Source organism: Macaca thibetana, chromosome 3, assembly GCF_024542745.1.
Source record: "Macaca thibetana thibetana isolate TM-01 chromosome 3, ASM2454274v1, whole genome shotgun sequence".
Taxonomy (NCBI): Eukaryota; Metazoa; Chordata; class Mammalia; order Primates; family Cercopithecidae; genus Macaca; species Macaca thibetana.
In genome coordinates, this window is record NC_065580.1 from 145,238,305 (window position 1) to 145,265,414 (window position 27,110).

Below are 27,110 nucleotides of genomic sequence, written 5' to 3' on the forward strand. Positions count from 1 at the left end.
CTCCCGGGTTCATGCCATTCTCCTGCCTCAGCCTCCCGAGTAGGTGGGACTACAGGCACCTGCCACCAAACCCGGCTAATTTTTTGTGTTTTTCTTTTTTCTTTTTTTTTAAGACAGAGTCTTACTCTGTCACCCAGGCTGGAGTGTGGTGGTGCAATCTTGGCTCACTGCAACCTCTGCCTCCTGGGTTGAAGCAGTTCTCCTGCCTCAGCCTCCCGAGTGGCTGGAATTACAGGCACAAGCCACCATGCCTAGCTAGTTTATGTATTTTTAGTAGAGGTGGGGTTTTACCATGTTGGCCAGGCTGGTCTTGAACTCCTGACCTCAGGTGATCCTCCTGGCCTTGGCCCCCCAAAGTGCTGGAATTACAGGTATGAACCACCACACCTGGCCAGAAATGATTTTTTAAAGTTATAATTCCATCGCCTACAGCAAGGCTTCTATCTTCCCTGTTGATGTTCAGTCTGTCATGTGCAGATGGACATGTAGGTGGCTGATGGCCTCTTATTAAGGAGCCATCCCATTCTGGTGCGTTGCTGTTGACCTGTCCCCATCCAGCCCCGACATCCAGGCGCCCAGCCTGGATGTCGGGGAAGCTAGCAGGACACCTCCTTCCTTTGGGACTCACCTGGGCTGATTTTGCAGACAGATTGCTTTTCAGTGAGTCCTGGAGGATGCACATTGTTGGGGCTGAATTCTCACTGCCTACTTTTCTTTAAAAAATGTTTAAAATTATTTATTTCTTTTGAGACAGAGTCTCTCTCTGTCACCCAAGCTGGAGTGCAGTGGCGTGATCGTGGCTCAGAGCAGCCTCTGCCTCCTGGGTTTAAGTGATTCTCCTGCCTCAGCCTCCTGACTAGCAGACAGGCACCTGCCACCACGCCTGGCTTTTTTTTTTTTTTTTTTTTTTAAAGTAGAGACGGGGTTTTGTCATGTTGGCTAGACTGGTCTCGAACTCCTGACCTCAAGTGATCCACCCACCTTGGCCTCCCAAAGTGCTGGCATTACAGGTGTGAGTCACTGCACCAGGCCCTGACTTGCCCACTTCTTCCCAAAAGGGCTCTTCCAGCATTCCTTCCTTCCTACCTGCCTCCCTCAGTATATATTTGTTAGGTGCCCACCGTGCACTGGTGACCCTGTGCAGCTCGTGTTGTGTGGGGGAAATAATGATTAAGTAAGTCTATCATATAAGATGTGGGGGCTGCCAGGGAGAGAGGGCACCAGGTGCTATAGACAACAGGAGAGGCCTGCGTCAGTCAAAGGACAGAGCAGGTGCTCCTACCAGAGTGATATTAACCAGCTGCTGAAGGATGACTAGGAGCCAATCTCCCAGGGAGTGAAGGGAACAGCATGTTGAGGACAAGGGAACAGCATGTGCAGAGCCCCCGAGGCAGGAAAGTGTTGGGACAACTGGACAAAGGCCAGGAAGGCCAAGGCATAGTGACTTGGGGCAGAGCAGGAGGGAGAGTAGGGAAAAGCAGAGTAGAGGGGCTGGGAAGGGCCAGGCCATGCACCTATAAAGGCAGAGGATTTGGAGATTCCATTCTCTCCAGTGAATCATGGTGGACCATCCACTACTTAAAAATAAATTTTTTTTTGAGATGGAGTCTTGCTCTGTCACCAGGCTGGCGTGCAGTGGCACGATCTCAGCTCACTGCAATCTCCACCTCCCGGGTTCAAGCAATTCTCCTGTCTCAGCCTCCTGAGTAGCTGGGATTACAGGCGCGTGCCACCATGCCTGGCTAATTTTTTGTATTTTTTAGTGGAGACGGGGTTTCACCATATTGGCCAGGCTGGTCTTGATCTCCTGACCTCGTGATCCACCCTCCTCAGCCTCCCAAAGTGCTGGGATTGCAGGTGTGAGCCACCGCACCCGGCCACCATCCACTATTTAAACCTGTTTACAAACTGAATGGTACCTGGGCGCCTGTGCTGCTCAGGGCTGGGCTCTTCCTTCAGGGCAGTCCAAGCAGATGAGGTCAGGACATCTGATGATGTGTGACATGTGGCGCATCATACTTCTCTGTGTGGTGTCCCAGAGAGGGGCTGGGGTGTGGTGGTCTTTGACCGTTTCCTACATGGACCCCTTTGAGATATTTGAATCAAGTATCTAGACCTGCACTGTCCAGGTTGGCAGCCACTGGCCCCATGTGGCTGTTGAAATTGACACCTGAGGCTGGGAATGGTGGCTCACACCTATAATCCCAGTCCTTTGGAGGCCAAGGTGGGAGGATCGCCTGAGGTTAGGAGTTCAAGACCAGCCTGGGCATTATAGCCAGACCCCATCTCTATAAAAAATGTAAAAATTGGCCAGTTATGGTGGTGTGTGCCTGTAGTCCCAGCTACTTGGGAGGCCAAGGTGGGAGGATCACTTGAGCCCAGGATGTTGAGGCTGCAGTGAACTGTGATTGTACCATTGCACTCTAGCCTGGGGGAGGAAGGAAGGAAGTAAGGGAGGGAGGGAGGGAGGGAGGGAGGAAGGGAGAGAGGGAGGGAGGGAGGAGAAAGAGGAAAGGAAAAGAGAAAGAAAAGAAAAAAGGAAAGGAAAGAAAAGGGGAAAAGGGAAAGGAGAGGAAGGAAAGAACGGAGGAAGGAAGGAAGGAAGGATGGAAGGATGAAAAGAAGGAAGGAAAGGAAAGGAAGGAGGGAGGAAAGGAAGGAAGGAAGGAAGCAAAGAAGGAAGGAAGGAAGGAAATTTACACTTGAATCCATTAAAGTAAAATAAAATGATTCCATTCTTCAGTGGCACTGACCACATTTCAAGAGACGAGTGCTGCCACGTTGGGCAGCTCAGCCGGGGAAGGGGCAGGAGGCGTGCTCTGAGCCGCGCAGCTGCTGCACCTGTCCCCGCCGTCCCTGCCCCTCCAGTTCTGGATCATCCCCAGCATCCTGGGCAGCTCCAACCTGTACTTCCTGTCGGACGATGACTGGGAGACCATCTCTGCCTGGATCTACGGCCTTGGCCTCTGCGGCCTCTTCGTGGTGTCCACCGTGTTTCACACCATCTCCTGGAAGAAGAGCCACCTCAGGTGCCTCCTGCCCAGAGGGGACCCATGCCGGGTAGGGGGTCGGGGCAGGGGGACCCATGGCGGCCCGGGGGGTGAACCAGGACATCCAGTCTGCCTAGTGACATTCTCTGCTGAGCTGGGAGGGGCTGGGGTAGGTGACCCACAGGCTGGCTTTGCAGGAGGCACAGGCCCTGCCTTACACAGGCTGCAGTTGGGTCTCTTTGGGGCAGACCACCTCGCCCAGGGGAGCCTGGTTTGCTCACCTATTATTATTATTTTTTTTGAGATAGAGTCTCACTCTGTAGCCCAGGCAGGAGTGCAGTGGTGCTATCTCAGCTCATTGCAACCTTCGCTTCCTGGGTTCAAGCAATTCTCCTGCCTCAGCCTCCCGAGTAGCTGGGACTACAGTGTGTACCACCACATCCAGCTAAATTTTGTATTTTTTTTTTTTTTGGTAGAGATGGAGTTTCTCCATGTTGGCCAGGCTGGTCTCAAACTCCTGACCTCAGATGGTCCACCCACCTTGGCCTCCCAAAGTGTTGGGATTACAGGCGTGAGCCACTGCGCCTGGCCAACACTGTGCCTGGCCAACTTTTTTTTTTTTTTTTTTTTTTTTTTTTTTTTGAGAAAGAGTCTCAATCTGTTGCCCAGGCTGGAGTGCAGTGGTAGAGTCTTGGTTCACTGTAGCCTCCACCTCCAGGGCTCAAGCAATCCTCCTGCCTCAGCTTCCTGAGGCACTGAGATCACAGGTGTGTGCCATCATGCCTGGCTAATTTTTGTATCTTTTTGTAGAGATGAGGTTTCACCATGTTGCCCAGGCTGGTCTCCAACTCATGGGCTCTAATGATCCACCCGCCTCAGCCTCCCAAAGTGCTGGGGTTTCAGGGATGAGCCTTCACGCCTGGCTTGGTTTGCTCGCTTCTGAGAGGAGCAAGAGAAAAGCCCTTGCTGGCTGCAGGGTGGTCATGACGGGCCAGCTCCCCTCTGGGCTTTGTTCCAGGCATGCTACAGGTGCCATTCCCTAATCTTTTCACTAATTCTGCAATGTAGGCATTAGAATCCCTGAGTTTTACATTTTCGATTTTTATTTATTTATTTATTTTTTATTTTTTTTGAGATGGGGTCTCACTCTGTCACCCAGGCTGGAGTATGGTAACGGTTCATCTCGGTTCACCTCCACTTCCAGGGCTCAAGCGATCCTCCTATCTCAGCCTCCTGAGTAGCTGGGACTACAGGCATGCACCACCGCATTTAGCTAATTTTATGTATTTCTTGTAGAGATGGAGTTTCATCATGTTGCCCAGGCTGGTCTTGAATTCCTAGGTTCAGGCAATCTGCCCTCCTTGGCCTCCCAAAGTGCTGGGATTACAAATGTGAGCCACTGCGTTTGGCTAGTTTTGATTAAAAAAAAAAAAATTACAGCGAGGCCAGGCAAGGTGGCTTATGCCTGAAATCCCAGCATTTTGGGTGGCCGAGGTGGAAGGATCACTTGAGGTCAAGAGTTTGAAACCAGCCTGGCCAACATGGTGAAACCCTGTCTCTACTAAAAATACAAAAATTAGCGAGGCACGGTGTCTGACACACACCCATAATCCCAGCTACTCAGGGGGCTGAGGCACGAGAATTGCTTGAACCTGGTAGGTGGAGGTTGCAGTGAGCTGAGATAGTGCCACTGCACTCTGACTTGGGCAACGGAGTGAAAATCTGTCTTTTTTTTAAAAAAAAAAAGAAAGAAAGAAAGAAAGAGAAAGAAAGAAAAGAAAAGAAAACGAAAAGAAACCTTATTTGCTCAAGGTTGCATAGCAGCCACATTCAACCCAAACTGACTCTAGGAATCCAGGCCCCCCATAAAGCTGTATGCCACTCCCTTTAATTTCTAGGAAGACATGCAGTTGAGCCGTGCATACAATCATTTGTCAAATTTGTTCAGGGCTGCACTTTGCTAGACAGAACCACAGTTTGTACAGGTCAGTGATTGCTTTGTAACGAAGTATGCCAGAGCATTGTGGCTTAAAATAACAAGAAACACTTACTCTCTCTCAAAGCCTCAAGGGGTTAGGAATTTGAGAGCTTTAGCTGTGTGGCTCCAGTCCGTGGTGTTTCCTGTAGTCAGAGGTTGGCTGGGGCTGCTGTCATCTGATGGCTTGACTGGGGCTGGAGAGTCTAAGCCCCCTCACTTGGCTGGTGAGTTAGTGCTGGGTTGTAGTGTGGCTGTGTCTTCACAGCCACATGGGAGCTTGTTTCCCCCAAACTTAGCAACTTAACAGAACAAGGCAGAAGCTGTAATGTCTTTTATGATCTGGCCTTAGGAACCATACACTATCATTTCTGCAATGTCCTAGTGGTTCCCTGAGTTTACCTTATTTGTTTTGGGAGGGGAGAGTCCCAGTGTGTGAATACCAGGGGTGTGACTCATTGGGCACCACTGTGGTGGTTGGCACCATGACAGTCCCATGTATTGAGGGTTATCGCTCACTATACAAGGTGAGGTCATCATAAAAATGGTTATTTATTTATTTTTATTATTTATTTATTTATTTTGAGACAGAGTTTCACTCTTGTTGCCCAAGCTGGAGTGCAATGGCATGATCTTGACTCACTGCAACCTCCGCCTCCCAGGCTCAAGCAATTCTCCTGCCTCAGCTTCCCTAGTCGCTGGGATTACAGGCACTCACCACCACGCTCAGCTAATATTTTGTATTTTTAGTAGAAACAGGGTTTCACCATGTTAGCCAGGCTGGTCTCAAACTCCTGACCTCAGGTGATCCCCCACCATGGCCTCCCTAAGTGCTGGGATTACAGGCATGAGCCACCACACCCGGCCAAAACAGCTGGTATTTATTGAACACTTACTATATACTGCACTGAATATTAGCTAATTTAATCCTCCCTACAGCCCCGTGTCAGGTTGCTGGCATTCTCCGTATTTTACAGAGAAGGAAGCTGAGATCTAGAGCGAATAGGTAACTTGCTCAAGGTTATGTACTCCTGAAGAGTAGAGCTGGAATTCAAACCCAGGCCTTCTGGCTCCAGAACTCAGATCTGAACCACTAAGTTCTTCCAGCATTAGAATGTCAGCTCCCAGACAGTCTTGAGGGGCACGGAATTTAGTAGTTTTTGGAGTGTTTTTTTTTTTTTTTTTTTTTTTTTTTTTTTTTTCTGAGACTGGATCTAACTCTGTTGCCCAGACTGGAGTGCAGTGGCACAAACATGGCTCAGTGTAGTCTCAACCTCCCAGGGTCAAGAGATCCTCCTGCCTCAGCCTCTGGAGTAACTAGGCGTACAGGCATGCACTCTTATGCCTGGCTGATCTTTCTAATTTTTAGTGGAGATGAGGTCTCACTATGTTGCCCAGGCTGGTTTCCAACTTCTGAGCTCAAGCAATTCTCTTGCCTTAGCCTCTGAAAGCTCTGGAATTACAGGTGTGAGCCACTCTGTCTGGCCATTTTTGCACATTCTCCACAGAATTCTTTCCCCATTATAAATCTTTGGAAAAACCCAGTATATAAAGCAGAAATGCATAATGGCTCTGATTAAAGTATGGGAGGATGGCCGGGTGCAGTGGTTCACACTTGTAATCCCAGCACTTTAGAAGGCCGAGGCAGGTGGATCACTGGAGGTTAGGAGTTCGAGACCAGCCTGGCCAACATGGCGAAACGCCGTCTCTACTAAAAATACAAAAACTAGCTGGGAATGGTGGTAGGTGCCTGTAATCCCAGCTATTTGGAAGGCTGAGGCAAGAAAATGGCTTGAATCCGGGATGCAGAGGTTGCAGTGGGCTGAGATCGTGCCACTGTACTCCAGCCTGGGAGACAGAGTGAGACTTTGTCTCAAAAAAAAAAAAAAAAAAAAAAAAAATGTGTGAAGGAGGATGTCCGATCCTTACTTGCAGGGGCACAAGGCCTTCAGTGGAATCCCCGAGGCAAGGTGTCTCCATGCAGCCCTAGGGTGATGATAAGGAGCCTGGTTTGAAGACCACTGCCCTGGTCACTTACAGATGGGGATTCTGAGGCCCAAGGGGTCCTGGCTGGATAGAGGAACCCAGCCCCGCTAACCTGTAGGCAGGCACGATCAGCCCAGGGCATAGTTCTGGGGGCACTGGCCCTTCCCTCTGTGCAGGGGCTGTGACCACCGGCTTCTCTGCCGCCCTAGGATGGTGGAACACTGTCTACACATGTTCGACCGGATGGTCATCTATTTCTTCATAGCGGCTTCCTACGCACCCTGGTGAGTACTGTCCCACCGCTCAGCAAACGCTTGGCAGCCTTTCTTTTCATTGTTTGAATTTATTTTTCTATTTGGCTGGGTAATATGTTGACCTGGCACAGAGGAGTTAGGTGAACAGCTTTCCGCCACACTTTTCTCCTTCCTGGAAGCAGCTGCTTATACCCACTTTCTTGCGTGTCCTTCTTGAGTTATTTTATGCAGAAAAAGCAAATATATACATCATTTTTTTCTTTCTGAGAATTCTGAGACAGAATCTCACTCTGTCACCCAGGCTAGAGTGCAGCAGCGAGATCTTGGTTCACTGCAACCTCTGCCTCCCCGGTACAAGCGATTCTTCTGCCTCAGCCTCCTGAGTAGCTGGATTACAGGCGTGCGCCACCAAGCCCAGCTAATTATTGTATTTTTGGTAGAGACGGTGTTTCACCATGTTGGCCAGGCTGGTCTTGAACTCCTAACCTCCAGTGATCTCCCCACCTCTGTCTCCCAGAGTGTTTGGATTATAGGTGTGAGCCACTACGCCCATCCAGAAAAGCAAATATTAATATGTACATATGTATGCATGTGTCTATATATATGCACATATATATAAATATGTGTAATAGACAGACATGCATACACATGCATATATATACATATATACTTATATTTATATTTACTTAATATTTAATTTATTTAATATAGCTTTTAAATTAAAAAAAATTTTTTTTTAGAGACAGGGTCTTGCTCTATTGCCTATGCTGGAGTGCAGTGTTGTGATCATAGTTCACTGCAGCCTCCAGCTCCTGGGCTCAAGTGATCCTCCCGCCTCAGCCTCCCAAGTAGCTGGGACTGCAGGTGCAAGCCACCATGCTTGGCTAATGTTTTTATTTTTGTAGAGATGGGTCTCACTATGTAGCCCAGACTGGTCCTGAACTCCTGGCCTCAGGCCATCCTCCTGCCTCGGTCTCCCAAAGTGTTGGGAGTACAGGCATGAGCCACTGCAGTGGCCACATTTTTTAAGTATATATTTATTTTGATTTTATTTTTTGTTTTGTTTATGTTTTTTGAGATGGAGTCTTGTTCTCTTGCCCAGAATTTTCACCATAAAATTCACTTGGATTCTGAAGTTAAGATAAATTATGTAAAGCACAGGGAAATTGGATTTTCAGCCGGGCGTAGTGGCGTGATCTCGACTCAATGCAACCTCCACCTCCCGGTTTCAAACGATTCTCCTGCCTCAGCCCCCTGAGTAGCTGGGACTACAGGCATGTGCCACCACACCCCGCTAATTTTTGTATTTTTAGTAGAGATGGGGTTTCACCATGTCAGCCAGGGTGGTCTCAAACTCCTGACCTCAGGTGATCCGCCTGCCTCGGCTTCCCAAAGTGCTGGGATCACAGGTGTGAGCCCCTGCGCCCAGCCTGAGTCTCTCTTCTTTACCTTTACCCCGGCTGTGATTGACTGGGCACTGCCCTGTGCCAGGCCCTGTGCTGGTATCTGAGCGTATTGTCACAAACAGAACCCCCAGCTCCCTCTCTTTATGGGGGAAAAAGAAACAAACCAAAAACCAAATAAATACTGAAGATTTTACATAATCAGGGAGAATACAGACATTTTCAAAAAGCCAAAATTAGAGCAATCAGAGAGAAGCTGATGGAAATGAAAGAATGAGACAAATTCTTCAGGCACTGAGACTGAAAAAATAAATTATTTGCAAAGTGAAAAAAACAAGCTGGCTTCTGAATGTGGCCACAGCACCATTTAATGCTGACACACAGTGGAGACACTTCTAATCATTTCCCAAAGATAGACTTCGGAATAAACTATCAAATGGGGTTGTCATGCAGCCATAAAAACAATAGGCACCATTGTCACACGTGAAAGAAGTCCAAGAATCCCATATCCATGAATAGTGTTTGAAAGAAACTAGTTTGTGATGGCGTGTGCCTGTGTTCCCAGCTACTCAGGAGGCTGAGACAGGAGGATCGCTTGAGCCCAGGAAATCGAGGCTGCCGTGAGCTATGATTGTGCCACCACACTCCAGCCTGGGAGAGTGAGCCCTGTCTCTAAAAAAACAAACAAACAAGAACCCGAAACATGTAATTTTAAAAATCCAACTTTTTTTTTCCCCCCCCGAGATGGAGTTTCACTCTCATAGCCCAGGCTGGAACTCAATGGTGTGATCTTGGCTCAGTGCAAACTCTGCCTCGCGGGTTCAAGCAATTCTCCTGCTTCAGCCTCCCAAGTAGCTGGAATTACAGGCTTCCGCCACCACACCCAACTAATTTTTGTATTTTCAGTGGAGATGGGGTTTCACCATTTTGACCAGGCTGGTCTTGAACTCCTGACCACAGGTGATCCACCTGCCTTGGCCTCCCAAAGTGCTGGGATTACAGGCATGAGACACTGCGCCCGGCTGAAAATTCAATTTTTTTGTGCTACATAATTTATCTTAACTTCAGAATCCAAGTGAATTTTATGGTGAAAAAACGTTTGTTTGAATTTCAGCAAAATTTTTAAGTGTCCATTTTCTTCTTTTAAAGTCAAGTTAAAATTAAATGTAATACTTCTAATTAAAAATGATGTGCATAACTTAATTCTCACCCTTTCTCCTTTCCCTTCATCCCGTCCTATCCTTCTACCTGGTGGCCTATTTTTAGGTCTACTTGGAAGGATATCTCGAATGATGTTCACTGATGGTTATTTTAGGTAATGAGACGGGTTATTATTTTTTACTCTTAAACTTTTCAGTGTTACTTAACTTCTTTATAATGACAGACTCCACACAGGTCACTTTTTTTGGCAGAAGTTGTACGTAACACATTCTCATTTCAGAAATTTATTCCAGGCCAGGTGCGGTGGCCCACGCCTGTAATCCCAGCACTTTGGGAGGGTGAGGCGGGCAGATCACCTGAGGTCAGGAGTTCGAGACCAGCCTGGCCAACATGATGAAACCCCGTCTCTACTAAAAATACCAAAATTAGCCAGGCATGGTGGTGCATCTGTAATCCCAGTTACTCTGGATGCTGAGGCAGGAGAATCACTTGAACGCGGGAGGCAGAGGTTGCAGTGAGCTGAGATCACGCCCCTGCACTCCAGCCTGGGTGACAGAGTGAGACTCCATCTCCAAAAAAAAAAAAAAAAAAAAAAAAAAAAAAAATAGAAATTCATTCCAGAAAAAACCTAAAGGACCCTCTTCTGCAATCATCACCACTATTAATTATACCTTTCCAGACAAAACCACATGGGACGAGGTTCAGATCTTTTTCTGTGCATTGACAGTTATCTCTTTTGTTTTGTTTTTTTTTGAGATGGAGTCTCGCTCTGTCGCCCAGGCTGGAGTGCAGTGGAGCCATCTCGGCTCACTGCAAGCTCTGCCTCCCGGGTTCACACCATTCTCCTGCCTCAGCCTCCCGAGTAGCTGGGACTACAGGCACCCGCCACCATGCCTGGCTAATTTTGTTTTTGTATTTTCAGTAGAGACAGGGTTTCACTGTGTTAGCCAGGATCATCTCAATCTCCTGACCTCGTGATCCGCCCGCCTTGGCCTCCCAAAGTGCTGGGATTACAGGCGTGAGCCACCGTGCCTGGCTGACTGTTCTCTCTTTATACATACACACAATATTAGTCATCTCATTCTTGGTTCATACCCCCTACCTACCAAATACCTCACAATATAGCTTAGAGATCTATCTATGTTGGTAAAAACAGATCTTCCTCATATTTTTCATTTTTAAATTATTATTATTTAAAATTTTTTTTGAGATAGGGTCTCACTCTGTTGCCCAGGCTGGAGTGCAGTGGTGTGATCATGGCTCACTGCAGCTTTGACCTCCCAGGCTTAAGCAATCCTCCCGCCTCAGCTTCTCAAGTAGCAAGACCCTGTCTCTTAAAATAATTATTAGCAAAGGATTGGAGGCCAGGCGCGGAGGCTTAGGTCTGTAATCCCAGCATTTGGGAGGCCAAGGTGGGTGGATCACCTGAGGTCAGGCGTTCGCGACCAGCCTGGCCAACATGGAGAAACCCCATCTTTACTAAAAATACAAAATTAGCCGGATGTGGCAGTGGGTGCCTGTAATCCCAGCTACTCGGGAAGCTGAGGCAGGGGAATCGCTTGAACCCAGGTGGTGGAGGTGGCAGTGAGCCGGGATTGTGCCACTATACTTTAGCCTGGGGCACAGATAGAGACTACATCTCAAAAAAATAAGCGAAACAAAACAAAACAAAACAAAACAGCGTTGCTTTGGTTAGCTGCCGGAACTGCAGTGACGGAGAATGCACAATTCCCGCCAAACAGGCTTTACCTGTTCATCATCCTGCCAGTTTGAGGTGCTGCTTACCTTTTCTTCTAGATATTATCAATTTTACTAATTTTCCTCTAAGCATTGCTTGCTGCTTCAAGTTATCTAGCGCACTTTCTGCCTGTTCACCTGTCTTCCTGTGAACGACAGGAGCTTCCGTGGAGCGACGGGTGACAGGACTTCCTTGGGGTCCATTTCCTGTGACAGGCCAGTCCTCAAGGGCTGGGGTCTTGGTGGGCCCTCCTCAGGGCCATGGCCTTGGCTCTCTCTCTCCCAGGCTGAACCTTCGGGAGCTGGGCCCCTGGGCCTCCCACATGCGCTGGCTGGTCTGGATTATGGCTTCCGTGGGCACCATCTATGTCTTCTTCTTCCATGAGCGGTAAGCCGGGCCTGGGGGCTGCAGGGTGGCGGGATTCCCTTAGATGCTCCAACCTCCTGGGCAGTACTCCTGGGAAGTTGAGAGCCCAGGATGATGCCATAGTCGTGAGAGCACAGCGCTGGCTGTCATGCCATTCAGGCTCATGGGTGGCCACCAGGTCTTGCAGCCCCTAGGGTCAACTTGAAGTTATCAAAAAGACATCATAGGTGGCCAGGCGTGGTGGTTCACGTCTGTAATCCCAGCACTTTGGGTGGCCGAGTGATCTGCGAAGAAGGAGGATCACTTGAGGTCAGGAGTTTGAGACCAGCCTGGCTAACATGATGAAACCCTGTCTCTATTAAAAATGTGAAAATTAGCCGGGCATGGTGATGGGCGCCTGTAATCCCAGCTAACCAGGAGGCTGAGGCAGGAGAATGGTTTGAACCCGGGAGGTGGAGGTTGCAGTGAGCCAAGATTGCGCCACTGCACTCCAGCCTGGGCGACAGAGGGGGACTCTGTCTCAAAAACAAACAAACAATAAAAAACACAGGTTCCCAGCCCCATTGAACCGGGGTGGGGTGGGGGTGGTCACATGCCACCTGCCCTCCCTAAATTATTAGAGATGAAGGGAGAGGTCCTGAAAGAGCCACACTCTCTGTATCCCCATTCTGCCGAGTGATGGGGATGGAAATAATTCAGTGGGATTATTATAGAAACAGGATGATAGAAGCAAAAGAGAATAACAGACTTTCTGCAGTCTCAGAGCCCAGGAACCTCTGGAAGTCATTTAGTCCAGGGACAGCAAAGAGGCTTCGGTTGCTGCAGCAACCCAGCTCGATTGGAAGTGGCTGCTTGGGCCCTATGGGAAGAGATGCTGGGATCGAATAGTGATGTCTGCCATGGGCTGAGCATAGGAAGTGCCCGTGTGTGCTATGCCCAATGTTTGTAATCCCTGCTGTGGCACCAGCATGCATTTCACAGATGTGGAAACTGAGTCTCAGGGAGGGAAAGTACCCAAGGTCACACAACTGCCAGCACCTGTTGGATGTAGCTGGGTGAAATCTGAGCCAAGTCGTGCTGGGCAGAGAAAGCGTCCTTTCTTCTCACTGTTCTGGCCAGAGTGTTCCCTCTTCCCCAGGAACACGGAGCTGTGTGCGGTTTCCTTGTGGGGAGGCATGTCCTAAGGCTGGCATGGCTTGTCTTCCTGCCAGGTACAAGCTTGTGGAGCTTCTCTGCTACATCGTGATGGGCTTCTTCCCTGCCCTGGTCATCCTCTCCATGGTAAGTGCTGCCAGCCCTGCATGGATGGGTCCCTGCAAGGGACCAAGAGTGTCTGGGCTGGACTTGGCTGTTGAGATTGTCACACTCTCCTATGGCAGGTGGGGAAACTGAGGCCTGGCATGTCTTGTCTAAAGAGGCAGTAGGCCAGGCGCAGTGGCTCATGCCTATAATCCAGTCCTTTGGGAAGCTGAGGTGGGAGGATAGTTTAAGTCCAGGGTTTTGAGACCAGCCTGGGCAACACAGCAAGACCCATCTCTAAAAAAAAAAAAAAATTTGCCAGAGGTGGTGCACACCTATAGTCTCAGCTACTCTGGAGGCTGAGGCAGGAGAATCTCTTGAACTCAGGTTGCAGAGGTTGCAGTGAGCTGAGATCGCACCACTGCATTCCAGCCTGGGCTACAAGAGTGAAACTCTGTTTCAAAAGAACAATTTTTTTTTTTTTTTTGTAGAGGCAGGATCTCCTTATGTTGCCTAGAATAGTCTTGAATTCCTGGCCTGGTGAGGGCTTGGCAGGTTCTTCTTGCTCAATTCCCTCCTATCCTATGAGTGTTTCTTTTTCTGCTGCTGCTTCTTTTTTTTTTTTTTTTTTTTAGAGATGGGAGTCTCACTATATTGCCCAGGCTGGTCTCGATCTCCTGGGCTTAAGCCCACCTTGGCCTTCCAAAGTGCTGGGATTACAGGTGTAGCTACCATGCCCTGCAGAGAGTTTCTTTTATTAAGAACAACTCATGTTAATAGTACTCACATCCGGGGTCCAGGACTACTACTTTTTTCCTACCATGTTTTTTTTCTCTAAATATTTTTTGCCATGAAGCAAAACAAAAATTATTTTCTCTACCTCTCTCTCTTTTTTTTTTTTTTGCCATGCCATTACTTTAAAAACTTGTGGTAAAATATTCAGTTCAGTGGCAGTAAGCACAGTCACATTGTCATGCGACCATCACCACCAACCATCTTCAGAACGTTTTGCATCTCTGCAAACTATAACTCTGTCCTGTCCTCATTATTTTATTTTATTTTTTGAGACAGAGTCTTACTCTGTCACCCAGCATGGAATGCAGTGGCATGATCTTGGCTCACCGCAACTTCCAACTCCCAGATTCAAATGATTCTCATGCCTGAGCCTCCTGAGTAGCTGGGATTACAGACATGCGCCACCACTCCAGTCTAATTGTTGTATTTTTAGTAGAGACGGGGTTTCACCATGTTGCCCAGGCTGGTCTCGAACTCCTGACCTCATGATCTGCCCTCCTTAGCCTCCCAAAGTGCTGGGATTATAGGCGTGAGCCACCGTGAGGCGCCTGGCCTCGAGTTCGTTTTGTTTATCCATTCATTCCTTGGTGGACCCCTGGGTTGCTTCCTCCTTTTGTTGTTGTGATTACGCTGCTATGAACATGGGTGTGCAAATATGTGTCAAGACCCTGCTTTCAATTATTTGTGTATATACCCAGATGTATTACATTTTTACAAAAGATAAGCTATAGGCCAGGCGTAGTGGCTCACACCTATAATCCCACCACTTTGGGAGGCCAAGGTGGGCAGATCACCTGAGGTCAAGAGTTTGAGACCAGCCTGGCCAACATGGTGAAACCCTATCTCTACTAAAAATACAAAAATTAGCTGGGCATGGTGGTGCACACCTGTAGTTCCAGCTACTCAGGAGGCTGAGGCAGGAGAATGGGTTGAACCCGGGAGGTAGAGGTCGCAGTGAGCCGAGATCTTGCTACTGCACTCTAGCCTGGGCAAAAGAGCAACTGCATCTTAAAAACAAAAACAAAAACAGGTAAGTTATACAAATATTATTTGAGGCTGAGTGTGGTGGCTCGCCCCTGTAATGCCAGCACTTTGGGAAGCCGAGGTGGGAGAATCACTGGAGGCCAGGAGTTTGAGACCAGCCTGGGCAACATAGTGAGATGCCCCCATCTCCAAAAATAAAATAAAATTAGCCAGGCATGGTGGCACCATGGGATATCTATAGTCCCAGCTACTGAGGAGGCTGAGGCAGGAGGATTGTTTCTGGAGTTGGAGGCTACTGTGAGCTACGCTTGTGCCACTGCACTCCAGCCGGGGCAACAGACTGAGACCCCGTCTCAAAAAAAAAAAAAAAAAAAAAAAAAAAAAAAAATTGGTGAGATTTTAATAGAAATGGGACATCTAAGAACTAGTCTGGGGAGAATCGCTGGCATATCAGTGTTGAGGCTTCCCACCTGGGAGTCTGGGCTGGTTTGCCACCTGTGTGTCTGTTAGTTTTGGGTGGTGGGGACTGGCTGGTACTTCCAGCCACACTGGCTGCCCCTCTGACCTGTGCCCCACCCTTGTCCTTGCCGACAGCCCAACACCGAGGGCATCTGGGAGCTGGTGACCGGAGGGGTCTTCTACTGCCTGGGCATGGTCTTCTTCAAGAGTGACGGGAGGATCCCCTTTGCCCACGCCATCTGGCATCTCTTTGTAGCATTTGGTGCTGGTACCCACTACTATGCCATCTGGAGGTACCTCTATCTGCCCAGCACCCTGCACACCAAGGTGTCCAAATGAGGTGACCCAGACTCCAGAGGTCACTTGGGCTTTAGGAGTGCAGCACCACAGGAAGCGTTTTTGCGAACGTTAACCCAGAGCACAGCGCGAAGGCCTGTCTTCCCTTCATTGGGTAGAGTTCTTGATGGCTCTGAGGTGACTTCTGGTGATGACCAGATCGTCCCTCGAGTCCCCAGCGAGAAAGCAAGCATTTAGCCATTCTCACAGAGGAGAAATTAACCCTGTAATGTGTTTCTATTTTAGATGAGTGTTTCCTAATACAAGCAACATTAACATCTTCAGAAAAGGAAGCAGGCGTGGTCCTGGAAAATTGGGGAATGACGGGCCAATCTGTGTTTCAAAGGTCCTGAGGAATCTGGCAAGGAGTCCTGTGGCTTGTTCATACCTGGGTGGCCAGGGCCTCCCTCTCTGCTACCAAAGTCCAGGTTGGCGAATTGTCTCCCGTTCAGGGAAAGGGGACAGCCCAGCTTGTAGATGAGGGATGGTGAATGGCTGTGACCATGGCAGACATCACCAATCAAGTGCAGCACGTGGGTGATGTCAGAATTCTTCCCAGCACTGTGTTCTGGGCAGCCAGTACCAATCAATTTGGCACTCATGATGCGACCTCTTTGCCCTTCCTGTCTGGTGTGCTCTGAAATGGGATCATGGCCAGAGTAGCTGAAAATCTCCAAATGGGCATTTGCATGCCTATCTCCTCATCTCCCCTTCCCTTTTGGGAAGCTCCTGGAGTAGGCAGTTTGGGGGCAGTAGAGGGAAACTGAGGCACACACCCATGCAGCCCCTGATGTTCTGTTCCACCGTAGTTGGTTCTCAGTACAGTTGGGGATGAGGATGCTGTTACTTGGCCATTTCTTCCCATCCCCCAAAATCCAGAGACATTACAAGAGCCATTCATTCATAAGATGGGGCAAACAGTCCCTGGGCACTTGCTCGCTGTTCCATACTTAAGGTTTGTGATACCAACCTTTGGATTCTGTCTTGGTGCCAATCAGTGGCTGTTAGAGGCTACTCAGGTGTACCCCAAAAGGAAGGCACATGGATCTAGGGAGGCTGTTCCAGGTCCCCTCAACCTCTGAAGTGCCCAGTACCCCAACAACAAGGCTTCTGGGGACCTGTTCTTCAGTCCCCGTCAGGGCGGGGCCAGCATCTTTGTCCAATGCTGCCTGGACATTTACTGGGGAGGTGAGTAGCAGGCCCACCTCCAGGATCTGAATTGGAATCTCAGATTCTCTGGATAAATAATCTGTCTCAAATCAGGAGGTCCTCATTCTGCGAATCCCAACCAGAGTGGAGTGGGCACAGACAGAATGCCTTATGCTTATCTCTAGCACATTCCAGTGGGTTCCAGGGCTCCTGCACCTGGAACCCCATATGTCCAAGCCAGTATTAAATTATCTCGACACATTTCACAGACCAGACTGCCTCCATGCTGGGAGATGCTGGATAGCTTTTGTCCTCCTGCCTGTGTATGTGCGTGTATATGTGCATGTGTGTGCACACGTGTGTCTACACAAGCATTATATGTCTACACAGGCACTCCTAATGCCTGGAAGCTGTCTTCGGTAAGCCTGCCCTGTGGAGCTCACCAAATATTTCCCACCAGCTGGGGTCAGGGCTGGAGGTCAGTGGGGAAACTTTTGCAGGGGAGGGCGGGTTGGAGAGAGACTTGCTCCCAAATGAGGACAGAGACACTGAAAACTTGACCTCTGCCTGGGCCTGGGGCTGGGAGAGAGGGTTCTGGGGGTTCTGGGGTGCTGTTTAGGAGACCTCCCAAGGCATGGCACCATGCCAGGCCAAGATAAAATCCTGTGATCAAGACGCTGATGGACACCAAAGCACCTTCTGGGACCAGAGACTTGGGACTACTTCTCCTTCTTCTTTGCTTCCTTCTTTCCTCCTCCTCTTCCTCCTTCCCTCCCTCCTTTCCTCCCCTTCCTCCCATTCCTTCCCTTCCTCCTCCTCCTCCCCTTCCTCCTCCTCCTCCCCTTCCTCCTCCTCCTCCCCTTCCTCCTCCTCCTCCCCTTCCTCTTCCTCCTTCTCCCCTTCCTCTTCCTCCTTCTCCTCCTCCCCTTCCTCTTCCTCCTTCTACTCCTCCCCTTCCTCTTCCTCCTCCTCCCCTTCCTCTTCCTCCTTCTCCTCCTCCTCTTCTTCTCTCTTCTTCTTCTTCTTGTTGTTGTTGTTGTTTTTCTTCTTGTTCTTCCTCCTCCTCCCCCTCCTCTTCTCCTTCTCCTTCTCCTTCTTTTCTTCTAAGATACTTTGGCTTATTTTCTTATTTGGATGACTTGGGACTTCTTTAGTGGCCCCATAGCAGCTGCTGACTCCTCAGTCTGACACCTGCACCTCCTGTGCCCCCTCCTCCTGGGCATCTGGGCTTGCATTTCCCCAGGACAGCTTGCCCCTTCATGCCCCTGGATCTTTGGAGGTGCTGGTCCTGCTGGTGGGAACTGTTGATCTCCTTGTCCACCCAACTTACTCCTACTCATCCTTGAAAGTTCAGCTCAGGCATCAGCATTGGGGAACTTCTGGCCTTCCTCTGACTTAGGGGCTTTCCTTCTGCTCCCTGTCATGCTCCCTGCCCCCCCGCATCACGGCTTGGAGCCTCGTCCTTCATCATGCAGCTACTTGCGCCAGTCCCAGACCTGGGAGCTCCTGGAGGGAGGGACTGTGTCTTGCTGGACTTGGGATCAAATCTAGCATGACCCCAGCATTGTGGGAGCTTTCATCAATTTCCTAACCTCTCTGAGCCTCAGTGTTCTCAGCTGCTAAATGGGTATAGTAAGGCAGCACTTTATGGGCTGCTTGAAGATGCAGTAGGATAACAAATGCACAACACCATCTGCTCTCCTCATTAGTTCTGTTGATCCTGAAGATCACACGATTTCAGGGGTGTCAGCCAAAGGAATGAATCACTAATGGTGGAATTTCCAACTGTAGATAGTCTGGTGAGAACATGGAGGGCATTCTGAAAGGCTTTGGCCACATTTCCACCCCTCACTTCAATTCAGGACATGCTTCCCATAAACACTTTCTCTTCCCCAGCATCATTCTGGAAGTGATTTTCCCAGGATTCCACTTCACCCAAGCCCAGACCTTGGATGTCCTCTGAATGCATGATAAGTAGTGCAGGAAAGGAAAAGAAGCTTCCTAGGCCATTCTCTCCAGTGGGCAAGGCCCTGTCCTGGGAGCATTCTAGGCTGTGCACTGGGTGTGTGATGTAGAGAGGGGACAACGGGCGCGGTGGCTCGTGCCTGTAATTCCAGCACTTTGGGAGGCTGGGGTGGGTGGATCATCTGAGGTCAGGAGTTTGAGACCAACCTGGCCAACGTGGTGAAACCCCGTCCCTACTAAAAATACAAGAAGTAGCCAGGCATGGTGGTGTGTACCTATAATCCCAGCTACTTGGGAGGCTGAGGCAGGAGAATCACTTGAACCCGGAAGGTGGAGGTTGCAGTGAGCCAAGATTGCACCACTGCACTTCAGCCTGGGTGACAAGAATGAAACTCCATCTCAAAAAACAAAACAAACAAACAAACAAAAAGCGGGGGGAAAGCATGCACCGGAGATTCAGACAGCAACACTCTCTTCCTTTCCATCCCCGGGGCGGCGATGTTCCCGGTGACCCAGCAGAGCTGTGGTCATGCCTCAGGGAGTCAGGAGAGCAGTTGGCAGCAGGCTGGCCTGTGTGACATTCTGGGCTCATTGGCATCTTCACCTGAGCTCAGTGGGCACTGCCAGGACAGGATGAGTGAAAGCAGGTGGGAGTGAGGCCGGGTCCTGCTCAGCGGACTCACATTTGGGAGGGCAGCTGCATCAGTGGCCCCCAACACACTTTCCACACCCCGGCTGCGTGCCCAGCTGGGAGGACTTGCCTGTAAGGCCCAGACAGAGTTTGGCTGGGGCTGCTCCCAGGACCGACAGCCTCCCGGCCAGGGAAGGATTTGAGTCAGTGTCACAGACCAGAGCTGTCTTTCCCACTGGATTGGAAGCTCAAGGTGTGGTGTGAGCGGCGCTGAGCCTTCTCCTTTCCATCAGCATCAGGCTCCTCAGGGGAGAATCCTAGGATGGCGTTTGAGGGTGTGGAGGGAGACATAGATGGGCCCAGAACGGGAGATCTAAAGCCACCTTGGTCGTGGGCGGAGGCTCGCACAGGGGGATGACAGCACTGAAGGCTTGCAGAACACTTTTACAGTCCCCAATTTTCAGCTTCCCAAACTCTTGTTTGTTTTTGTTTTGAGTCGGAGTCTTGCTCTGTTACCCAAGCTAGAGGGCAGTGGCGCAATCTCGGCTCACTGCAACCTCTACCTCCTGGGTTCAAGCGATTCTTCTGCCGCAGCCTCTCGAGTAGCTGGGACTCCAGGTGCATGCCACCACGCCCGACTAATTTGTGTATTTTAGTAGAGACAGGATTTCACCGTATTGGCTGGGCTGGTCTTGAACTCCCAACCTCAAGTGATCTGCCTGCCTCGGCCACACAAAGTGCTGGGATTACAGACGTGAGCCACCATATCCCAAACTCTCTTTTCCATATCAGTTTGCAAAAGCTGCAGAGCATTTTCCTCTACCGATGCCTGAGCCCCTGCTACTGGGCTCAGGAAGTGGGAGGTGGGGCAGCTTGGGGTGCTAAAGGTGCTGACACTGGCTTCATGCACTGCAGGTGCTGAGAGGGGGCAGGTAGAGGTCAAAGGGTTGGGAGATGGGCACCTGTCAAATTTGCCACCATGTACAGTGTAACCAGATGCCGAAATGCAGGCTCTGGGGACAGCATCTGTAAGATTCAGAAAGAGCCAGTGACAATTCCAGCACCTGCTTCCAATGAGCATGCTGATGTCACAGGCTTGGTATTTGGCGGGTGTGACAAGAAGGAGCTGGAAGCTGGGGCAGGCAGAGGCTCAGCTGTCTGGGTCTCTTCCGTGTGCCAGTCTCCCTTGGTGGTTTTGTAGATGCTGTCTTCACCGATTCATACACACTTCCCCCGTGGGGTAAGGATCATTTGCTGACATTGCAAAGCGGGAAGGCAAAGCCCAGAGAGGTTTGGTGATTTTCCCAAGGGCACTGAGCTTCTAACCAGCAGAGCAAAGCACTGAAGCCAGGACTATCTAATACCCAAGCCTCCCGCCCTTGGCCAGACCTGGCTGCTTGCAAGGAAACCCACTGCCTCCAAATCTTTTGCCCAGGGAGGAAAGCTGACCTTTAAAAATATTAAAGACTATTTTTTTTTGGTGGGGCGTGGTGGTTCATGCCTGTAGTCCCAGTACTTTGGGAGGCCAAGGGGGGTGGATCACTTGAAGCCAGGAGTTTGAGACCAGCCTGGCCAACATGGTGAAACCCCGTCTCTACCAAAAATATAAAAAATTAGCCGGCTGTGGTGGCACACGCCTGTAATCCCAACTACTCAGGGGGCTGAGGCAGGAGAATACTTGAACCTGGGGGGCAGAGGTTGCAATGAGCCGGGATTGTGCCACTGCACTCCAGCCTGGGTGACAGAGCTAGACTCCATGTCAAAAGAAAGAAAAAAGAGAATAATTGTTTTAAACCCTCTGGTGTGTAGCATTGTCAATTTCCATGGTGTAAATACTCATGCCAGGGTCAATTTTGTGCTGCCAAACTGGCATTGCCGAGGATGGAAAGCAATGTATGTAATTGGTCGCCGCAAATGCTACAAGCCAGGTGCAGGCTCCTCCTGCTCCACCACTTCCCAGCTGTACCTCTCATGAAGCCTGGCCAGGGAAGCCAGGGATGTGACGTTGGTGACAACAAACCCCGTCCCAAAGGGGCCCTGTGCAGTGCCAGCTCTGTGACGGAGATGCTCAGAAATGGTATCGTAGGAGTCCAGAATCTTGCCAGTCAGACCTGACCCAAATCCAGCTCTCCACAAACCAGTGTGCAAGACCCTTGGGCCTGTCCCTTATCCGCTCTGTGCCTCAGTTTCCTAATTTCTCAAATGGAGATCACGATCCACAAGTGCTTTACACAAATCAGAGTTTCAGTTTTTTCTGTTTGGTTTTTAAATTTTATTTATTTATGTATTTTTTGAGATCGGTTCTCTGTCACCCATGCTGGAGTGCAGTGGCGCGATCTCGGCTCACTGGAAACTCTGCCTCCCGTGTTCAAGAGATTCTCTTGCCTCAGCCTCCCAAGTAGCTGGGATTACAGGCGTACACCACTAAGCCCGGTTAATTTTTGTATTTTTAGTAGAGATGTGATTTCACCTTGTTGGCAAGGTTGGTCTCGAACTCCTGACCTCAAGTGATCCACCCACCTCAGCCTCCCAAGGTGCTGGGATTACAGGTGTGAGCCACCACACCTGGCCTATATCCCACTTTTTTTTTTTTTTTTGAGATGGTGTTTCACTCTTGTCACCCAGGCTGGTGTGCAGTGGCACGATCTTGGCTCACTGCAACCTCCACCTTCTGGTTTCAAGCGATTCTCGTGCCTCAGCCTCCTGAGTAGATGGGATTACATGCACCCGCCACCACACCCGGATAAGTTTTGTATTTTTGTAGAGATGGGGTTTCATCATGTTGGTCAGACTGGTCTTGAACTCCTGACCTCAAGCGTCCACCCGGCTTAGGCTCCCAAAGTGCTGGGATTACAGGCATGAGCCACTGTGCCCAACCTCCACTTTTAAGGTATTTTTTCATGTTATTTCAAGCACTTTGTAAAGATTATTTTAAAAGTCTACATTGAATGGATGTGCCAGAATTTATTTAGCCACTCTTGTAATTCAGGATGTATTTGTATCTGTATACATAGTCTGCAATGAGAATCTTTTGACGTAAAGTCAACCCCTCCATATCTCAGGTATTTTCCCTAGGCCACACTAAGAAATTAGGTATAACTTGCCTTCTGCTGTCTGTGCCCCAGCCAGGGCTGCCATTCTGCCTGCTGTCACTGGACTGACCATTCTCCACAGTTAACACCTGTCCCCATCCCTGGGGAGTCTGGGCATCCAGGGACCTACTGCAAGATAGCTGGGGTGTTTTGTTTTGAGATGGAGTTTTGCTCTTGTTGCTCAGGCTAAAGTGCGGTGGTGCGATCTTGGCTCACTGCAACCTTCACTTCCCAGGTTCAAGCGATTTTCCTGGCCCAGTCTCCCAAGTATCTGGGATTACAGGTGTGCACCACCATGCCTGGCTAATTTTTGTATTTTTAGTAGAGACGGGGTTTCACCATGTTGGTCAGTCTGGTCTCGAATTCCTGACCTCAGGTGATCCACACACCTTGGCCTCCCAAAGTGCTGGGATTACAGGCATGAGCCAACGCACCCGGCCCAGAGAGCTGTTTTATATGGAAGATACAGAACAGTCAACCCTAGCACGAAGAGCAAGGTGTGGAGAGGAGGAGGCAGGAGGAGGCCCACACTTGTTCTGCTGCTGATCTGGTGGGCGGCAGAAGAGGGGATATGGGTTGTAGGGGGGACGCTGCTGAAGGGCGAACCATGAGCACTTTACATGAGGAGGGTATACCATCCCATCTCATGTCGCTCTACTGCTGGGGCGGGAGATGAGGAGTCATTGAAGGTGTCAGTGTTCTTACATCCTTAGGGCACCCTGGAGACCGATTGTTACATATTCAGGCTTTTGCAAGTTATTAGAAGACTGATAGGGTGAAATTAACCAAGGTGTGAGAGTTTACACCACGGTGATGGGCAAATGCTACAGATCAGAGCTTCGTGTTTTTGGAGAGCTAATTTACAGGCACACCATGACCTGCATCCCATGGATACATCTCTGCACACCATCTCCCTTCTTACCAGTATAAGAGATAATATGCACACTTATGAACATGCACACATTCGCATCCCTCTTCTTGTATTTTGCTCTTCCAGAACCTCACAAGATGAAATTACTGTTTTCTTTTTCTTTCTTTTTTTTTTTTGAGACACGGTCTCACTCTGTGACCCAGGCGGGAGTGCGGTGGTATAATCTCGGCTCACTGCAACATCCACCTCCCGGGCTCAAGTGATTCTCCTGTCTCAGCCTCCCAAGTAGCTGGGATTACAGGCATCTGCCACCCTGCCCAGCTAATTTTTGTATTTTTAGTAGAGACAGGGTTTCACCACGTTGGCCAGGCTGGTCTCGAACTCCTGACCTCAAGTGATCCACCCACCTCGGCCTCCCAAAGTGCGAGGATTACAGGCATGAGCCACCGTGCTGGGCTGAAATTACTGTTTTCATGCTACATGAGGATACTGAGGTTGGTCAGACAGGTTAAGTGACTTGTCCAGGGTCATCTAGCTGGTGCAGGCGGGGCCTGGAATTCAGCTCACGGTCCTTGGAGGTCACGTGCTTCTTCTTTCCACAACACCCAGCGGTTTTGCTCCCTGAGAGGCCAGGTAGGTAAAGGCCATTTCCCTAAGTCCTCCTAGCAACCCCGTGTCCTGGCTGCTGGATCCCGATTTTGTCAGTTCGTCCTGAGCTTTGGTAGGTCTGAAGACACAAACACTGATGTTCTCTGCCTCTGCCTCCCATCAGGCCACCGCAGGGAACGGGCAAAGGCTGGAAGTCTCTCTGGTGGGCAAGGACACTTTGTGGTCAAAGCCTCCTGTGCGGCCTGGCAGCCTCTGTAACCTCAGTTCTGGGAAAGCCCTTTGTTCTGGGGACTTGACTATGCAGAAAGGAGGCTGTGGGCTGCGGACCCGTCTCCTATAGCGTCCATCTCTGTGCAGAGCTTTCTCCACCAGCAGCTACACGATAAAGAGGTATTTAAATACCTTAACTAGGCAATATTTTATTTAAAGCATTATGAGTGCATACATAGGTGACTGTTTTTATCCATCTGGCATTTTGGGATGAGGATTTGGGATCTTCTGGACTTGGCGCAGCCATGACTGGTTATCACAGATCTGAGTGGAGGTCTGTCTGCTCACATACCTTCAGCTTGTCCTGACAACTTTCTCTTTGCAAATCTGGCTTCCTGATGGACTTTCAAACAGATTTTTGCCCCTGTTGCAGTGTTAAAAGGGGAGGGTGCTACATCCTGGCTGGGGCCAGCAGCCCTTCCGGGTTAGGTGTTGGGTTTACCTGTGTATCATGTGACCCGCCCATTTCATCACCCAGGGTCCAGGTGGCAGAGGTCAGCTGTCTTCTCTTTACTCCCATAGGGCAGTGTTTTTCAAGCCATTTTGATGAAGATTCATACTAAGAAACACATTTTCCAGGCTGGGCGAGGTGGCTCATGCCTGTAATCCCAGCACTTTGGGAGATGGAGGTGGGTGAATCACCTGAGGTCAGGTGTTTGAAGCCAGCCTGACCAACACGGTGAAACTCCCTCCCACCGTCTCTACTCAAAATACAAAAATTAGCTGGGCACAGCGGCTGATGCCTGTAATCCCAGCTACTCGGGAGACTGAGACAGGAGAATTGCTTAACCCAGGAAGCGGAGGCTGCAGTGAGCTGAGATCGTACCACTGCACTCCAGCCTGGGCGACAAAGCAAGACTTCATTTCAAAAAAAAAAAAAAATACATCTTACACATTGATTCCAGTTTACTGAAATAGGACTGACTGGTGATGTGCTCTGATATTTGCTATCCTATCCTATCCTGTCCTAGCCTTTGTCTATTTTGGCTGCTATAACAAAATACCATGGAATGGGTGGATTATAAACAACAGGAATTTATTTCTCATGGTTCTGGAGGTGATTCGTCCAAGAACAAGGAACTGGCAAGTTCGGTGTCTGGTGAGGGCTGCTTCCTGGTTCCTAGGTGGTGTTTTCTCATTGTCTCCTCCCATGGCCGACACACGGGCAAAGCAGCTCTCTCAGGCCTCTTGTGTAAGGGTGCTAATCCCATTCATGAAGGTTCAGCATCCCTGACCTAATGACCTTCCAAGCCCTCCCTTCCTTCCGTCCTAGCTTCCTTCTGTTCTAGCCTCCCTTCCTTCCTTCCTTGCTCTCTCTCTCTCTCTCTTTCTTTCTTTTTTTTTTCTGAGATAGAGTCTCACTCTGTTGCCCAGGCTGGAGTGCAATGGTGTGATCTTGGCTCACTGCAACCTCCACCTCCCAGGTTCAAGCAATTCTCCTGCCTCAGCCTCCCAAGTAGCTGAGATTACAGATGCGTACCATGGCGCGCAGCTAATTTTTGTATTTTTAGTAGAGACGGGGTTTCACCATGTTGGCCAGGCTGGTCTTGAACTCCTGACCTCAAGTGATCTGCCCACCTTGATCACCTCCCAAAGAGCTGCAATTATAGTTGGGAGCCACTATGCCCTGCCCAAATACTTCATTTCTTAATATCATCACCTTGGAATTAGGTTTTCAACATAGAATTTGGAGAGACACAAATCCTAGCACCATCCAATCTTATCCTATCCTTCCCTGCCCTGTCCTATCCCATCCCATCTTATGTCATGGTTTCAAATTGCTGGTTGCAACCCACCAGATTGATCTTATGACCCATGAGTGGTTCTGAATCCTAAGTTCCGAAAGCTATTCTTAGTGGTACATTCCCGGAAAGCCATAGTTGTTGGTAATAGGCGCTTAGTGTCTATTTGTTGCAATTGGTAGGGCTCAGCATGGTGTTATACCTTGGGAGTCAGAGTGCCCCCAGGCCATGTGGGGACAGGTAAGAAGAAAGAAATTAGGAGCTTCCAAGAATCTGGTTACCCAGAACCCTGACCCCACTGGGAGGAATACAGGATCACATTTCATGGCCTCTTGTCTTCGTGATGGCCCATGTTTGTGGGGGACCTTGAGGCTAGGTGGTCCTAGAGACCCAATAGGCAGCATAGCCCTGAACTTAAGGCAGCATCAGGTCAGGAGGGCTTAGAAGGCCGGAGAAAGAGATTAAATAGGTCGGGTGTGGTGGCTCATGCCTGTAATCCCAGCACTTTGGGAGGCCAAGGCGGGTGGATGACTTGAGGCCAGGAGTTCAAGACCAGCCTAGCCAACATGGCGAAACCCCATCTCTACTAAAAATACAAAAATTAGCTGGCTGTGGTGGCACACACCTGTAATTCCAGCTGCTCGGGAGGCTGAGGCAGGAGAATCTCTTGAACCCAGGAGGCAGAGGTTGCAGTGAGCCGAGATCACACCAATGCACTCCAGTCTGGGTGATAGAGTGGGACTCTGTCTCAAGAGAAAAAGAAAAAGAAAAAGAAAGCAAGATTAAATACACTAGAGAAAGGAAGGAGGGCAATCAATGTTGGAAGGGCTACTCTGCCTCCATAAGCATTTTCAAATTTCAGGCTCCCGCCTTTCACGGAACACACTGCCCACCAGTCCTGTTTACACTGCCAGGTTCCACTAGGAGCTTCCCCACCTCTGCAGGTGCAGGCCTCGCTGCTTCTTAAGGCCTTTCTCTGGGGTGGGGGAAAACAGCAACTATATGATTGTCTTTCATATTCACTTTTATAGACCTAGAATGTCTACAATGTCTGAGAGTGGCGTTTGCGGCATGACTTTTAAAAAATGTCCTGCT

General features: G+C 49.6%; 1 protein-coding gene across 1 annotated transcript in view; it reads left to right on the forward strand.

The window, feature by feature from the left end:
* Positions 1–17,105, forward strand: part of MMD2 (monocyte to macrophage differentiation associated 2) — a 50,835-nt gene extending 33,730 nt beyond the window's left edge. Inside the window, exons 3-7 of the mRNA XM_050784161.1 lie at positions 2,869–3,029; positions 7,161–7,235; positions 11,793–11,894; positions 13,085–13,154; positions 15,486–17,105. Coding sequence (XP_050640118.1) covers positions 2,869–3,029; positions 7,161–7,235; positions 11,793–11,894; positions 13,085–13,154; positions 15,486–15,689 — 612 coding nt within the window. The 3' untranslated portion in view covers positions 15,690–17,105. The remainder of the gene's footprint in view (positions 1–2,868; positions 3,030–7,160; positions 7,236–11,792; positions 11,895–13,084; positions 13,155–15,485) is intronic.
* Positions 17,106–27,110: the final 10,005 nt, after the last annotated feature.